Source organism: Geospiza fortis, unplaced genomic scaffold (genome assembly GCF_000277835.1).
Source record: "Geospiza fortis unplaced genomic scaffold, GeoFor_1.0 scaffold173, whole genome shotgun sequence".
Lineage (NCBI taxonomy): Eukaryota > Metazoa > Chordata > Aves > Passeriformes > Thraupidae > Geospiza > Geospiza fortis.
The window spans coordinates 4,113,397-4,129,803 of NW_005054334.1; the positions used below are offsets into that span (position 1 = coordinate 4,113,397).

The 16,407-nt window shown below is 43.7% G+C and overlaps 1 protein-coding gene across 1 annotated transcript in view; it reads left to right on the forward strand.

Moving 5' to 3' along the window:
* Nucleotides 1-391: 391 nt before the first annotated feature.
* The window catches only part of FAM83F (family with sequence similarity 83 member F), a 32,930-nt gene continuing 16,914 nt past the window's right edge, over nucleotides 392-16,407 (forward strand). The window contains exon 1 of the mRNA XM_014307357.2: nucleotides 392-661. Coding sequence (XP_014162832.1) covers nucleotides 392-661 — 270 coding nt within the window. The remainder of the gene's footprint in view (nucleotides 662-16,407) is intronic.

Genomic DNA, 16,407 nt, shown 5'->3' on the forward strand with positions numbered 1-16,407 from the left:
AGCATACCAAAGGTTTGGTTGTGAACTGCTGAATTAGAAGCAGACCAACATGGGGTTTTTTAAATTTGGTTGTTGTTGGGGTTTTTTGTTTGGTTTTTTGTTTTTCTCATCAAAATTTATGGAGAAAAAAAAATCAACTGCACGTTTACTACCAGCACTAAGGGTTTGGGAAACTGCCCTTTGCTCTGCCCCTTCGAGAGTCACTTAGATCGGAGCTGAGTGGGCGTGTAGCTCGTTCTGCATTAGCAGCTCTCCGCGCTCACCTGGCAGAGGTGCGAGTAAGAGCAATGTGCGGCGGCAGAGACTCGGCTCTCTGTAGCTGCGACCTGAGCTCGCCGTTGCGAGGGCAGCTGCTTGCGCTTTATCGGACAGAGATGGGCTGCTAATAACAATGGCCGTGATTTCATCAGAGCGGGTGAGTCAGTGCTGCAGCTCGCTGCCGCCCTGCACAAAGGCATCCGCTGGGATTTGCCGGGATCCGGAGTTGAGTCAGCTCACCGAAGGCTGCACAAGGAGGCCCGGAGCCAGCGCAGGGCGAGCAGTGGGAATGCACAGCCAGGAGGGGAAAGGGGAAGGCGCAGCCTCCCCGTCCTGGCAACAGGAGCTCTTAGATCACCTCGTCCTCGGCTGCGGACTCAGCAGAAGGAAAGCTTCCCTGGCAGTGAGGTGGCCAGAAAGCTTTCACATGAGATGGGGATCCTTTCTTTAGAGGGTTGGGAGGTCGGAGTGCAGGCAGGAAAGCGGTAGAGAGCTCAGACCTGCTGCAGGCACCACCTCTCCTCCATAGAAGCTTACAGAAGCTCCACTTGAGCAGCTGTAGGAATTTTGGGTTGGTTTTGGGGGTTTTTTAAACAAAATAATTTGACCATAGCCAAACTCTCAGTCATTCAAGCTGTGCTCAACATTAACTCCGAGGAGAATGGATCATACTTGTGAAAAACGCCAATCACTTGTTTTTAAAATTTTAGAAGTTTAATAGTAACAAAATGGTTATAAAAATAGTAATACAATTACAGTAATAATAATTTGGACAATTTGAATTAGGACAATATGAGACAATAGAAACAAAGAGTTACAGATGTCCGGGTACCTTCTTCTGGGCAGCACAAGCCCGAAAAAGGACACCTGTTAACAGCGGATTAACCCTTAAAAACAATAGCCTGTTGCATATTCATACACTTCATACATGATGCATAAATTCCATTCAAACACAGGATTCTGTCTGGTCGTTGTCAACTTCTTCCTCTTAATCCTAACAGCACCTTCGAGGCAGGAAGAAGTTCATTTCTTCTGATAAGAGGGCAATAAATTCTTTCTCTCTGAAAGATTTAGGTGCCCTGTGGCTGCTATCTCGCTGCGAGTCTTTTCTTTAAAAAAAGCATCTTACATAGCATAGTTTCTATTTTAACAATTTTTATAACCTAAAACTATATTTAACACACTACTTAAGAGAATTAATGCAGCATTACTTTCTAACACGACACATATAATATTCATTTTAATATTTGCGAAAAGCCAATCATAAAATACGCATTTTTCACAATACTGAAGTGTTTTCAGGAGTAGAGGGATAAAAGCGAGAGGCACCTCGCTGCCCTGTGAAATCGCTGAATTATCAGAGCCACTCGCTGCTGCTTCTCTCTCTGGGTGGGGTGCAGCTCTCGGTCACGTTTATCAGGCTGCAGAGCACGCCAGGGCTCACCAGTTTAAATCTTCAGCGTCAGCTGACCACGATAATATCTGCATATTCTCATTTAAAATGTGCACCGCTTGTAGAGCACAGGCGTTTCACAAACACTGGAACACCAGACACAAACACCTGGAATTTAGGGCTCCAAAAATAAGAGGTAGGGCTCCAAGACACAAAAATGGGCAGTTTGCATTTCCAAGAAATGAAATGAAAAATCAAGCAGTGGAATGAAATTAAAATAAATGCAACTTCACTGAATGAAATGAAACTAAATTAAATAAAAAATCAAGGAATTAAGTGACATAAAATAAAACTTCAAGGAATGAAATGAAGTGAAATGTAAGAATCTAGACATTTCCTTTCATGAGATGAATCGTCATTCAAGAAATGAAAATAATATCAAGGAATGAAGACAAATGAAATGTAACTTAAAGGAAGGAAATGAAATCAAATTGATTGAAAGAAAATTAAAAGTAAGGAAATGCAATTAAATAAAATCTCAAGATTTAATTTTCTTTTGTGAAATGACAAAGCAAGAAATGAAATAAAATGAAACTTCATGTAATAAAAGGAAATTTAATGGAATTTTAAAACACGAAAAATAAAGAAGAAATGATAAACCAAGGAATGAAATGAAATTTAATGTATATCATAAAAATAAATGAAAGGGCAAAAAAATGAAATGAAAAAATTAAAAAAAGAAAGGAAAAGAAATTAAATGACAAAATGAAAGGAAATGTAACAAAATGAAATTAAATAAAATCTCAAATTTTCATTTTCTAAAAGGAAATAACATGACAAATTTCATTTGATTTCATTTTGTTACATTTCCTTTTATTTTGTCATTTAATTTCTTTTCCTTTTATCCCATGAAGTTTCATTTCAGTTCACTTCATTTTTGATGTTTCATTTCACTTCATCTTTGATGTTTGATTTCATTTCATTTTTCATTTTCAGTTCATTTCATTGAATTTTCATTTCATGAAAGGAAATGGAATCTTGAGATTTCATCTAAATTCATTTCGTTATGTTCATTTTCATTTCATTGCACTTCATTTCATTTAAATTCATTCACTTAAGTTTCAATTCATTCCTTTACTTTTCATCTCATGAAAGGAAATGAAATCTTGAGATCTCCTTTAATTTAATTTCGTTATGTTTCATTTAATGCAGCTGTCTTTTGTGTATGAGAAATTCACCTTTGTGTTGACCACCCTGTTACTTTGAGTGTGGTTGAAAACTCAAAGGTTCATGAGTGGCTGTGCTCTTTCTCGTAGGACATTTGTTCCTTGTGCGGACAAGGCCAGCCTGGCTCAGCTCCATCACCTCAGCCTCCAGTTTGCATCGTGCCACTGTGTCCCTTCTCATTCCCACATCAGCTGGGACCTCTTGTCTTCATCACTGTAGCTTCTCTGATATCTTCATCCTGCATCCACAGCTTAAATCCTTCATTTAGTTCTTAAATTCGTTGTACAGTGTTCCTAAAGTCCACCATCCCCATCACTTCCTTTCTCAAGAGTATGTAGATTTGTAGATTTGCTTTCCATTTCCTTACACCTGCCATGGACATGAGTGTTCTCTCTCTTTTTGTGTGTGTGGGTTGTGTTTTACTTTTTAAGTTTTGCAAGCATTATTTTACTATTTATTTTTACTGTTTCCAAGTTGCTGTAAGCACTTGGGAATGCCAAGTCCAGGCCAAGGCCCTGTAGTGCTGGCACTGTGCCTGTGCCCCAGAGCTCTTGCGGCTTCCAGCTGGTGATAAGAGGTGTACAGGCAAGTCAACAGGAATAGCACAACTGTAGGACCACAGCTCTTACCAGGAACAATCATTTTGTCTCACCTTGTCAGCTTGTAGTTGGCAAAACAGGGCTGGCCTCCCCTCAACATCTGCACAGATGCTCAGGTCTTAAACTAGCCTGGAAGTCACCCAGGTCACTCCTGAGGAATGAATGTTTGATCCCAATTAATAAGGGATAAAGCAGAGAGAGCCCATGAGATGCAGGAATCCAGAGTCAGCAGCTTTGGCAGAACTTTGTGAAGTTTCAGCCTTGGTGTCATTGTCTAAGTTTAAGGAAGCAGCAGCCTGTGCTGGCTTAGTGGCAGAGCTCAGGCAGCAATTTGAAATTCAAAATTAAAATATGTCAACCAGGGAGAAAACAAAAAAGGGATCCTAATTAGAAAATGCAGAAAACTGACAGAGATAACTAAATACATCAAAGACATAACCCTGACTAGAAACCTTAAAACAGTAAAGGATTTTAGGAAAATTTGGAATAACACTAGCAATGATACAGACTTAAGAACATTTAAATTTATATAGGGAATACAGGGGGCCTTGAGTTAGTTTTTATGGAATAAGCAATGTATGTTAATCTTGGCAAACTCTGTCCTATAGCTTTGTCCCTGGTCATACCCAAAACATCAGGGGTGAGAGGAAGACAACATGGAATCAATTCCCTGGACATCTCTGGGCTGAGGGAGGCTGTGGCAGGTTCAGAAAATGAGACAGAAACTAACAGGGGAAGGGAAGAGGTTATTTTTCATTGATCAATGAATTCAAGTCCATGAGAGCCTCAGTGTCACACTGAATGGAGGGCAATGAAACAAGAAGTCACAAAGGTCCAAATCCTTACACAGGTCTTTATATTCCACATCAAATATATTTATATTAATGGCATCTCATGCCCATTGATGGCATCTAATGTTTAATAGTCGCAGTGCAACTGCCTTGCATAAGTGGGAATTCAATGTCTAACTGCACCTGAGCACCTGACCCTCTGCAATGGGCTCTGCCAGCCCCTGCGGTGTCCCTGGAGCCTCTGCAGTGCAAGGGCTGCTGTGGGGAGAGCAGCACGTGGGATGGGACCAGAGCATCCTGTCCCTGTGGTGGAGGGGAGGTGCTGCACACAGGATACTCTGCTGTGGGCTGCTGACATCCTGGACCAAAGGTAATTACTCACGTCTTCATTTTCCTTCTCTGACTTCCCCACTAATGTTTCTTCCCTATTTCTATGGGCTTGTGTGTGGGGATTGCTGCCTGTGGTCCAGAAGGTTTATTATCTTCCTATCCTGCCAGCTTGATAGGCAGTAGAATGAGTGGGATACAGCACTAAGAGGTCATTAGCATTCAAACAGGTCAGGAGCTCTCTTGGGGGTTTTGGATGACAGTGTTTTCCCAACTTCTTGTCAGAAACAAGTGTTGATTAGCACGAGGGCAGTCACCAGTGGTGAAACTGGAAACATGAAATCAAACCTTGGTGGTGCCTGGAGGCAAGGAGGAGCTCACCTTGCACGTTTGCTCACCTGCAGGAGTGGGAGGTCATGAAATGCTGCCCAGAAAATACAAAGTGTGCTGTGGAGAGCTGGCGGTTTGATTCCAGCACCTCTCCTCTGCTGTCCAGGGCAATCTCAGGGTCTGAGAATTTCCTTTCCTTGTGTATAATATGCCAAGTGAGCATCTCTCTCCTGTCCTACACTGAGTTTGTGGGTCCCTAATTTCCAGCGTACACTAAAATGTTTGTGGACAACTGTGTGTATGTGTGTGTCTGTAGAAGATTCAGTTAGTGCCTGCTTAGATTTGTGGATATATGTTCTTGCTAGGAATTTCATCATTTCACCCAGAGTTTCCTTATGTGTAAAATGGAGATAATAACAGGTAATTACCAACCTGTCAGGGCTGCTGTGAGGACAAATTAACCAATGCTTGTGTGGGTGTTTGCAGATGAAAAGCGTGATATTAGGACTAAATATAATGATTGAATATTACAGAAGAGAGTTTGTATTTACTATGGTGATTGAATATGAGTTGAAAGCACTTTGTAGGTGTTTATTTCTTGTGCAGTACTGAGTAGTTGTGGAAGGTGGAAAACTGGCGGAGCCAAGTTTGGGGTATGTGTCAAAGAAATGGTTGAAGTTCCTTTTTAACCTGAGAACCAACTGACTTTCTTCTCTCAACTGAATCTAATGCTGAACAAGGGACAAGGGAACAGAGGAATGAAAATGTGAGCAAGCTAGAGAGGAAGAGAATGAAAATGAAATGCAATTGAAGATCGTGATTTCAAAGAACAAAAATGTAAAAAAATGAAAGGGAAAATAAAAGCTAGGGGAAATGAGGACAGAGGAAAGGAAAAAAACCTTAGGGATTCATGGGTGTTACATTTTCTCAGTACATGGAATTATGAGAAAGTAAACACCAATTTAAGAGGCATCAGAAACAATAGATGAAAAGCATATGCAGGGAAAGAAATTTAGTGAAATGGGAAGGAAGCAAAAGATGTGCTTAATTATTTTTTGTTTTCATTTTGTTTAGTGTAATGACATAATTCTTTTATTTCCTATGGGTTGTTGAGTGGCACTTCTTTGCAAATCTAGAAGATGGTGCCAAGTATTTCAAATGCTTTTTGCATGTGTTCCATGGGCAGGCTGTTAAGAGTTAAGGTGTGGATGCATTTGTCAGCGTGAGAATGGCCCTGTCTGGTTTCATGTGGCTTTCATGCTGTCTCTGGAGAATTAATGGAGCAAGTTCATTTCCATCAACTCCAGTGAAGCTGCACTGCGAGTGAATCAGAGCCACTCTCACTGCTAAATGTAGCTGTTGAACCCCTGGCCCAAAGTGTTCTTCAGGTTAAACCTGGAATGTTTTGTGATTAAACCAAAATAATAAGACAAAAGCTTAATTGTTATGAACACTCTGAGCATGGTATGTTGGTGTGCAGGCTGCCCAGAGGAGTGGCAAGGAGAGGTGGACCGTGAGAAGAGTCAGGTGGAAATAACCAATACACACAGAGTTCAGGGAGCTGACTGCCTTTCTTTGCAAATTGTCCTACACTGCAATGAAAATCATTGGCAAACATCCTTGCAGGGTCCTGTGGCCTGTTTGTTTTTACACCCTCTGGTTTGCCCTCTCTCACCCCCACCCTCCCTACTTCACATCTCTCCAAATCCAGGATGGCTCCAGTTCTTCACCTTGCTTTGTATCTCTTCCTTGCACCCCAAAACTTTTTTTGGGCTGAATCACTCTTACCTCAACTCATTGGCCTAAATTAATCTTTTGTGTAATTCAACTGACTGAAATTGACGTAAATTCAGTTACATCAGAGCTGAAATTAACACAGTCTGACTAAAATAGCACCTGCCTTTTCTACCGAACCAATGCCTGTCTCTTCCCCACCTCCACCCACATACCATGATATTAACATTTCTTTCTCCTCATTGCTCTTTCACTTATCCCACTGCCACAAGCAAGCTGTGCTCTCAGTGCTTGGTGTTGCCCTCTGTGCTCCAGCATCCTGTTCTCCTTCATCCCACTGCACAGGCTGTTGGTGCCGTGCCTGTGTCCAAGCCCATGCAACAGCTTTGCATCTTCTATTGGATTTTCCTGTCCTTCACCACAGAGATGCACCATCTGAGTTCAGAGCCTACTTGCACTGGGCACTTCCTGTACCTGTAGAAATTATAGTCTTACTCCAAAGAATTTGCAAGTCAGAGTGCCATGATGTACAAACAGGAGGAGGGAGTTACATGAAGGTGAAGTTATTTGCCAAAGGTGGCCTAGGAGGACAATGGCAGAGTTGTGGGTGTCACACTCAAAGCCTCTCTTCCTTTTCCATGACTTCCTTTAAGCCAGCATGGTATTTCTCATCACCTCTTTCAACCCGTCTTTGGGCCCTCACCCTGAAACAGTGGTAAAACACCTCCTTTGCTTGCTTTCTCATTCCCTCTGGCTTTCTGACTTCCTTCAGCTTGCCCTTGGAGCCTGCTCATGTTGGCTAGGTTTTCTTCAGTCCTCTTGAAAAATCTGGGTGTTTGCAGCCAAAAATAAAATATGGCTTCTCTGGTTGAGCTGTACTTTATGTCTGGCAGCATGCTCCACCCTTTGCATCTGGGTATCTCTTTGCGGCAAGGATTTATTCCATAATTGCTCTAACTTATATATCATCATGGCATATGTATCTGAAGTGTTATGCAAACTGTAAAACTCCTAGTTCTAAAGGTCACCCTGTGTTTACCTTCCAAACACAGATGAGCTCAGAACAAAAGGGAATGGCAGGCTCATGAGGAGATGAAGGCAGGGAATCACCCTGATCTAACTAATTTGCCAAGGCAGTGTTCACAAAAGTTAGCTAGAGCGGCAGACAAACAACCCAATCCAACCTCTCTGTCTTCCAGATGAGTGAATTAATTTCCCAGCACTGCTGTGTAGTTCCATAGCAGTGGAGAGCAGCAGGGACACCCAGAGCAGGATGTTTCTCATGCTAAGTGTCAGGCTACCAAGTCTCCCATGCTGGGACTTACACGTGGAGCTTCTTGTTCCACAGTGTTGGGTGCCAGCTGTAGCTTCCTGGAGGTGGTGGACAAAGGCTGGAATGTTGTAGAGGCAGCTGTGGTAGATTTATCCCCAAGCTCACAAGAGCCTTGCTGTGGTTAATGGCCTTCAGAAGCTGGAGAGCCACTGTGCTACCTGGTGACAAAGGCCACCAGTACATCCCACACACGGTTTGTCAGTGTTACCCCGAGCACTGGCATGAGTGATTGCTGAGCTGTGATTTGATTTTCACATTGCTCTGAAGTGTTGAAAGAGGATCACAAGTAATTTCCTTACCTGAGCTCATGAAGTGACCCCACTACATCCTATATGTGATTTCCAAGAGGACTGGGGATAAATTAAATGCTTGTGAGATGTGCAAAATTCTAAACCATTATTTGCAGTCCTTCCCAAGAACATATTTTGTCTAGTCACAGCATTTACTGTGACTTAGGTCAATTGCCAGCATGAGGGGAAAAAATAAATCCAGTCATTGCTTCCTGTACTAATTGGCAGCCTCAACTAAGTGGAATTAGAGCCATGAATGGACTCTCTCATTCTGATTGTCAGAGCAGAGATGCTCTGGTAGGGATTGGGGATCTTCCACAGGTTGCACTCTTCCCCAGGGGATGCAGCTGCTGCTCCAGTAGAAGAATATAAGTACAGGAGGGTGGGAAGAAGGTGTGGAGGTCTCACAAGCAGAAACCTGTTCCTGAGCCAGCCATGCTGGAAGAGTAAAAGGAAAAATGCCCAGGGTCACTCTCAAGGGAAGAATTTTAAAAGATCCTACCTAAGTATGACCGGGCAAATAGAAAACAGTAGGTGAGTAGATAAGCTAAAGACAAGGGGAGAGATAAGGATTCTTCATCATCAGGAGAAGGGGGGACAGGAATATGTATAAACTTAGAGCTGTGGCTTATTTCTGCTGCAGCTTCTCCTCCCCCTCCCTTCCTCCTATGTGTTTTGCATGAGGGTGCAGCACAGTAACCTGTCACAAGCTTGAAATAAAGAGTACTGGGGAACAATCTGTCTGAAAAATACCCCTCTGCCAAAAAAAAAGTCTCTTAAATATGACGATCAAAGAGTTCAGGTATTAACAGATGAGAATGGTTTATGAATCTGGATTAGCTCAGAATCCATCTGAGTATTTTTAAACCTCTCAGACTGAAAGCTATAAACCTTCCTAAGAGAAATGCCATTTATTTTAAAATGAGCAGCAAAATCTTGATTAATTGAGTTGCAAAAGAAATGGATCTAAAAACAGGCACTGGAGGAACATGAGCGCATTATGCATTTGGGTTTTGCTTTTGGAAGAATTCAAAACCACATCTTGTTGCCAATGCTGATCTGAAAATATGATATTCTAAGCCTGAATTCAGGTGTCCATAGACCCAGGGAGGAATTGTCCAGGTCACTATTCCTGTGACATTATCTCAGGACCAGGACCATTACCATGCCTCTGGTCGGTCAGCTGAGAAGTTCTTCCCTACTGAAGCCAAGGAGAAATGTCTCCAGTATCAAAACAAAAGTGCTCTACTGGTTTCCCTGTGTGTGGCTTTGGGGTGCCCAGGGTGTGCCCCTGCTTGGAGGGATGCTATGGCCTGGGACAAATTCTGCTGTTCAGTGTCTCAGCCAAGCCACGTGGTGGTTTGGCTGCACAAAGAGCAGCTGGAACAGAGGCAGGGAACGTCACCTTGTTCTTTTTCTATGACCTTATTTCAGCATTTATGAAGAAAAGGGAAAGGCAAATTACTTTTGAACATGAATTCCTGTGAAGTTTTGCTTTCACACCTCCAACACGTCTGTCTGGAAATGGCCTTTCCAGAGGGAGGTTTGGTCAGCTCCCTTTATTTGCCTTCTCTGACTCATGGAAGTCACTTGCACCCACTCCATCCACCTGCACTGTGGCACTGCTGGACAAAAGCACTGGCAAGTGAAAGGCAGGGATCTGCTGGAGCTAGCAGTGCTTCTGATAAGGTCATGAGCAGCTGATTTCTCCTTTGCACTGCTTCTTTGGATGTTTTTAAGCTAAATACACATCTGAGTCCCATGTATGCTGATCAGTAAAGGGCATCTTCAAAACCAAATTAACATGCTTCTACCACATCTTAAAATCTTCTGCATCTTTCTTTATGTTTATGAATCACAGATCAACTTGTTACATCTCCAGGTCTAAGCCTACGCTTCAGCCTCCTGCATCTCTGCTCAGAGGGTTCCCTCTTTCCTTCCTATGCCACTCCCTTCACACAGTTTTGCATTTTTTGTGGGGGCCAAACTGCTTCCTAACTATTCATTTTTGTATTTTTAGGGCCAGCTTCTAACTTCTCCCTAGTCAAGCCTCACAGTTATATTCTTTCCCCCTCCTTATAAAAAACATGCCATGGCTGGTTTTAGCCATCCTCTGGGATGTCTAGAACTTTGTAGATACCAGAGCCTCTTCTCTTCTTCCAACTGCTTTCCTTTCCTCCACTGAATATGCAGCTTTTCAAATGAATTTGTGCACTCTTGAACACTGTTGTAGTGTGATGCAATTTTGTGTTTTAGCTATCCCAGTCCTTTCCCAGGTGTGGCAATACCTTTTCCCTTCCCCTCCCCTTGCCCCCTTGCTAAGTGCTGTCCGTCAATGTTAACATTCCAGCAAGGGCATCTTCTGGTTGGTGAAGTTCAAAAGATGCTTCTCAGCCCTGGGGTCACTGGCCTAGCCAAGTGTCACTTGTCCCCTGAGACTCCCCTCCTCCTACCTTGTTGGTGCCATACCTGCCCCTTTCCTCCCCCTCCCCCCGAGCTTAAAAGGATACTGATGCCATGCGGTCACTGTTCTGTTGGAGATGTTACCAAGATTCAGAGATCTGTGACCCTGGAATAAAACTCTGGATTAAGCCCTCCACAGAATCCGTCTCCTTTTCCTCTTCACCTCACCTAAAGCCTTTCCATCAGAGGTAAAGCCTGAGTTCCTCCCTGCCTGGACTTGTTCCAAGAGCCAGCTGCAACATACAGCCAGCCAAAGGTGTCTCTGAGGTGAAACACCACAGCTGCTGCCTCTGGTCAAGCAGCAAGGGTCAGACGAGCCCAGGCATGTTCCATCTGGTAATATTGGGATAATATTCCAATAGAACACTTCATGTCTCTTGCATCCCCTCCACTGACTCCCTCTTCCCCGCCACTTTGGTTATAACTTTGCCATGTCTCATCATCAGCACATAACTCCATCTCCCACTTGTTCTTGCTGCATTGGCTGGAGGTCTGCACCACAGTACCTGGATAGTCCCATTAATCAATTCCTGCCAGTCTGCTACTCCTCCCTCCAGTCTCTGCCTGGGACACCCACCCCAGACTTCCTGGTCTGCTCCATTCCTCTTCCTGTTAGTTCTCACCTGAGCATTTTCTTTCCCAGAGAGCTGATAGCAATGCACACTGACAGGTGGCCAGTACACAAATAAGTGCACAATGCTGCAGACTTGTTGCTGTCTTAATTTTTCAGTGCCCCCATTCCTGGTGTTCCTTTGTCTATAAAACACACCATGATTTGAGTGCTACATAATTATAGCTACAATTAAGCATCCTATTCAGAGGCTGCATTGCTGGTTCCTCACTGTTTTCTTTAGCTAGAGCTTCCATTCGGGATTTGGCTCATCTGCAAAGGGACTCTACAGCTGTCTTTCTTAATTTCTTCCCCCCACCTCCTGCAGGAGAAACCAAAGAAAATGCAGGTGATGTTGGTTTGAGGTTTATTTTTTAAGCTCTTCTCTATACCAGCCCTGTGAAGTAGAGTAGTATTTTCCTAATTTTAGAGAATGGGAACTGAGGCACAGCAGATGACTTGGCCAAGGCCCCTCAGGGTAGCTCAGCTGAATTGCACCCAGTTTGAGTCCCTGCCTGTATGGGTGTTGAAAGAGCAAGAGACCAGAGTCAGCACTATTTCTTACAGGAAACTGCTTAAAAAGTGCTGTCCTGTGAAGAGAAGCAGACAGGGAAAACAGCTAAAGGTCTTTCTGTGCGTGCTCAGTCAGCAAATACCTCGCTGCAAGACATGAGCCTGTGAACGCAGTTGTTCCTTTCTGCTGTCTTCAGAGGACTCTCTTACCTATTTACTCTCACAGGGAAACATGTGAGTGGGAGGCCAGAAGCTCTCGACTCAACTCATTTGCGGCAATTCTCCAGTTCAGCAGCTAGGTTTTCTCCCTGAGGCGGTGTAATGTGACAGAAAGGAAGCTTCTGAAAGCATTTCTTCATCCTCGGGATTGCAGGCTGTCACTGCTGCTGCAGAAGTGACACACCTGCCTGCCACCGCCTGCAGCTCTTTGGGTTGCTGGAGGGCGAACAGGGAAGGCAGGAGCTTCTTCCTCTCCACCCTGAAATCCCCTTGTTTTGGGCTTTTTTTGCTCTGCCAATACTTGGACATGACTAATGCAGCCATTCCTGTGCTGGCCTGGCAGCCCTTGCAAATGGGATTTCAGACTCAGCACAAGTGGAGCACAGCTCGCAGTGCACGTAGCAGTCTCCCCACAAACTCCTGGATGCTGATCCAGAGAAGAGAGTCAAGAAGGTGCAATCTCCACCAAGCCTTTCTGAGTCTTGCTGTGGTGCCAGCCAGCACAGGGAAGGAGTATAATGTTTAATAACAACCATGGCACAGGCACCTATTTATTTACTCTTCTATTTCAGGACAGCAAAGACCTGTCACCTCAGACTAACCTGCAGCTGACACAGCAAGAAATGGAAAACACTCTCTTGTATCCTCCATCACATAAACAATTAGTTGTCTTTGCACAACTAATTTTAAGCAGTTGCTGCTTTTTATAAAAAAAAAAGCAAAAAAAAAACCCAAAAAACCAAATAACAAATCAAATCAAAACAAAAAACAACCTAAAAATTAGTATAGTTGAATCAGAGACATTTTGGTAAATTGTGTTGGTATTTTTTTGGAGGATACCACTCCTCACAAAAAGACTTCTACTATACAGCTCTTGAACACTGTATCACAAAATGATATGTATTTTAATATCTGCCCCTGTTTTTACTCCTCTTTTGCATGTAGGTGGTAACTGTTTTTCAGCAAAATAATATGTAGGTGAGAGGGAAAGCATCAGGATTTTGTTCCTAAAGAGCCAAGTACTCAAAGGTTTACAACGAGAGCTTGTAGCAGTTTATGCCACACGAGAAACACTGCTGGGAAATTTATCAAAGAATGTATCATGAGGTGGGCTATTTAGGGACTGAAATTACATAGGAAGGACTGGCAAGAGAGACGTGTGCTCAGGACAAGCGCAGTCGCAATTAATGCTAAATATAAGGTGTCATATCTTTATCTAATGCACAGCCTGCACTGCCTCGCAAAGGAAAGTTAAGCAATTAGGCCCAAATAACCAGATTATACGTGGGAGGTGTTTGAAGACAGATTCAAAACACTGTAATAGGGTTGGGGGAGGGTTACAACAAGAGGTAATATTTCCTGATAGGTTAGTTTACATCCTTTGGAAAACATTCTGGAAGCGGACCAGAGAGTAAGCAAGGCCTTAAGCAGGCCTTGGCCTGGGACGACACCCAAAGAGAGGCGAAAAGTAAAGAGAGCCAACCCTGCCGTGCACACACAGCCCCTCCAGCAGGTAATCCCCGGGAACAAAACAAACCCAGTGACAGACAGCATAGTTCTCTGTGGTTTGCAGCTGCCTCAGCACAATTCAGAATCAGCCTTCCTCTTTTCTGTTTCTCTTGAGCCAGTGCTAAGGGCAGAAAGGAAAACCTGTGCCCAAACAATAATGACTCTCTTTTGGAGTGGAAACTGGAATTCACTCCTTGATCCCAGAGGGGCAGGGCCAGGTGCAAGTCTTTTCCCCACTCTACCTGACAAGTTTCTTCTTCTCCAGTCCTGAAGGGTTGGATTGACTCTGTGGCAGAGAGGGCAGTTTGTTTGCACAGCTCTTTTTACTCCTCTGAAGTGAGGCTGTCAGCTGGAGAATCAGGGGAAATCAAAAGGAACTGAATCATCTGACCTTATAAAAACTCCAGATCAGGAAAAGACTTGGTTGGAATGTACTGATTTGAGAATGGGGAGTGGGGATGCAATGGGACACATACTTGCTTTGGGAAGGGGTCTCTCTCACCTTCTGCAAAGGTCCTTGCCCTATTTATTCTATCAACACACAGACAACATTTTCTCTCCTAGAGTGAGAGGTGGGGACTAAATATTTCATCATAACAAAGTGAAAATAATCTCTGCTGCCTTTACTTGGATGTGGGAAATATTCGCTTGCTTTTAAATACAAAACTATACATGTATTTGTGAACCTACTGTTGCTTTCATGTGGGAACCTTAGGTGAACACAAAAGACTACATTGTGGAGCTACAAATGAACAGAGCATCCAGGATTAAAGAGATTTTATTTAGCCTCACATGAAATAGCAGAGCTGATGGCAGCCTCTGGTACAGAAAAAAAAATACAACCAACAAGTAATTTAGTGAGGATTGGAACTAAGAAAGTCACATCTCCTTTACGTTTGTATATTGTGGTTGATTGACCATGGTGTCTAAGATGGCAAAAAATTAATTTGAAGCTCTTCCTACAGATCAAGCATTTATTAGCATTCTCAATTTTATGGAATATCTGAAATCTAATAAGGCATGAACGCACATTTTAAGTTGCACTGTTGGGGACTGTGATAGAGTCCCTTTTTGCTATCAGGCTTGTTATTTTTCATAAATCTGTAGGGATGTAATTACACTTCTGCCAAACTTGTTTGAAATCAGACAGTGGGCTCAAAAGTTTATTAGGGACATGGACAGACAGGCAGACAGGTGCAGACACCATGACCATATATGTCTCATTTCCATCAGAAATAAGGCTAAAAGAACTTACATGGAAATTAATTTTTAAATGAGACTTGATAGGCAGAGGAGTAGACCTTTGCAAAGTGTAATTTCAAATTTTAAGTGAATTTCATGCTAGGAAAAGCTATGGAAGACAGTCTGGAATACTAAAAGTATCTCTTTTACCTAAAGGAGAGGAGCAGCACAGGATGAGTTGTGGTGGCCCACCTGATCTTGTTTTTTAAACTAACTCACACTGAGAGCAGGTGATTGCTTAGAGAGAGGAAAGAAAGAGCAGCTTCAGAAGCTCTGTCCCCTATAGTTTTTCTGCATGTGAGCACTTTGGGCTAATCACAGATGTAAACCACTGTAAATGCCTCTGAATGTTTGTATTTCACCACTGCCTTTGACTTTGTTTGTATTTCACCACTGCCTTTGACTTTTTCCTTGTTTCCTTGCTCATTCCCTGCCAGCTCTGTCCCTGGGCTGCAGTGGGGAAGCTCTGCTGTTTATCCTTTGTGTGCAATCCACAGTGGGGCTGGAATCTTGATTAGGGCCCCTAGAAACGATCACACACCTCGCGCAAATTTTAAATTAACATTGCAGCCCCCATTCTCGAGTGGGATGTGTGTGACTATGTATTTATGCTCCCAGCCAGAGACTGGAAGCAGGGCTGTTTTACTCCTAGCTCTGACACCAGCCCGCGGGGCAGCCTCTGGGACATTGCTCTGTCATCTTCCCCTCTGTAAGCTGAGTACCCCACTCGCCCTGCTTTTCTGGAGTAGCTGAGTTGCCAGAGGATTCAGAGAGGGCTGGCTACCAGCGCTCTGCAGCCAACAGGCCACTGCCTGTGGCTGCCGTGGTGCACTGCCCACCTCCCTGGCCCCAGTTGTGTCTCCCTCTTCCTCAGGTGGCTGCCAAGTCTGAAAAAGGAGGGCTAAAAGTCTTAGAGTTTTGCATTTGCACCCCAAAATACACCTAGGGCCCAGGCCTGGTTCTCCTCCAAGGACTGCGGTCAGGATACTGATGCCAGCCATGACAGGATGTTGTCCTAAATCTGGATTCTTTCACCCAGTGGGGAAGCTGATCCATATACAGAGTTGAGATACTCGATTTTATTTCATGTCTGCGCAGAGATGGGTGCGAAGTGGTAAATCCACAAAGCAAGGAAGCGTATTTATACATACATACACAATGCACACATATGCAAGCATATTTATACAATCCTATTCAGGCAACATTTGCATAATGAATCCACATCACTACCTGGCTCAGCTACTACTGCCTTCTCTTTCCCCACCTCGGTTTAAAGGCACAGAGTATTCCAAATTCATGTGTTCACTGGGTGAAGGTGTTCCCTCGGAGGGGCGGTTTTCCCATTTCAATGCACCAAGTTCACTCTTAGGATACAATTTCACAAGTTAGTTAAAGATTTCTATCCCGCATCCCTCGAAGCCGGTTTAGGCCGCCACATAACCACCCTCTTCCCTTTATCTTACATGGCATCCCGCATCTCTTAGGTCAGGTTGTTCTCCTTTCCGCAGAAATTGTTCTCCCCGCAACTCGTGCCCCGGCCCCGGGGGTCACGCAGGAGCCTGGCAGAGG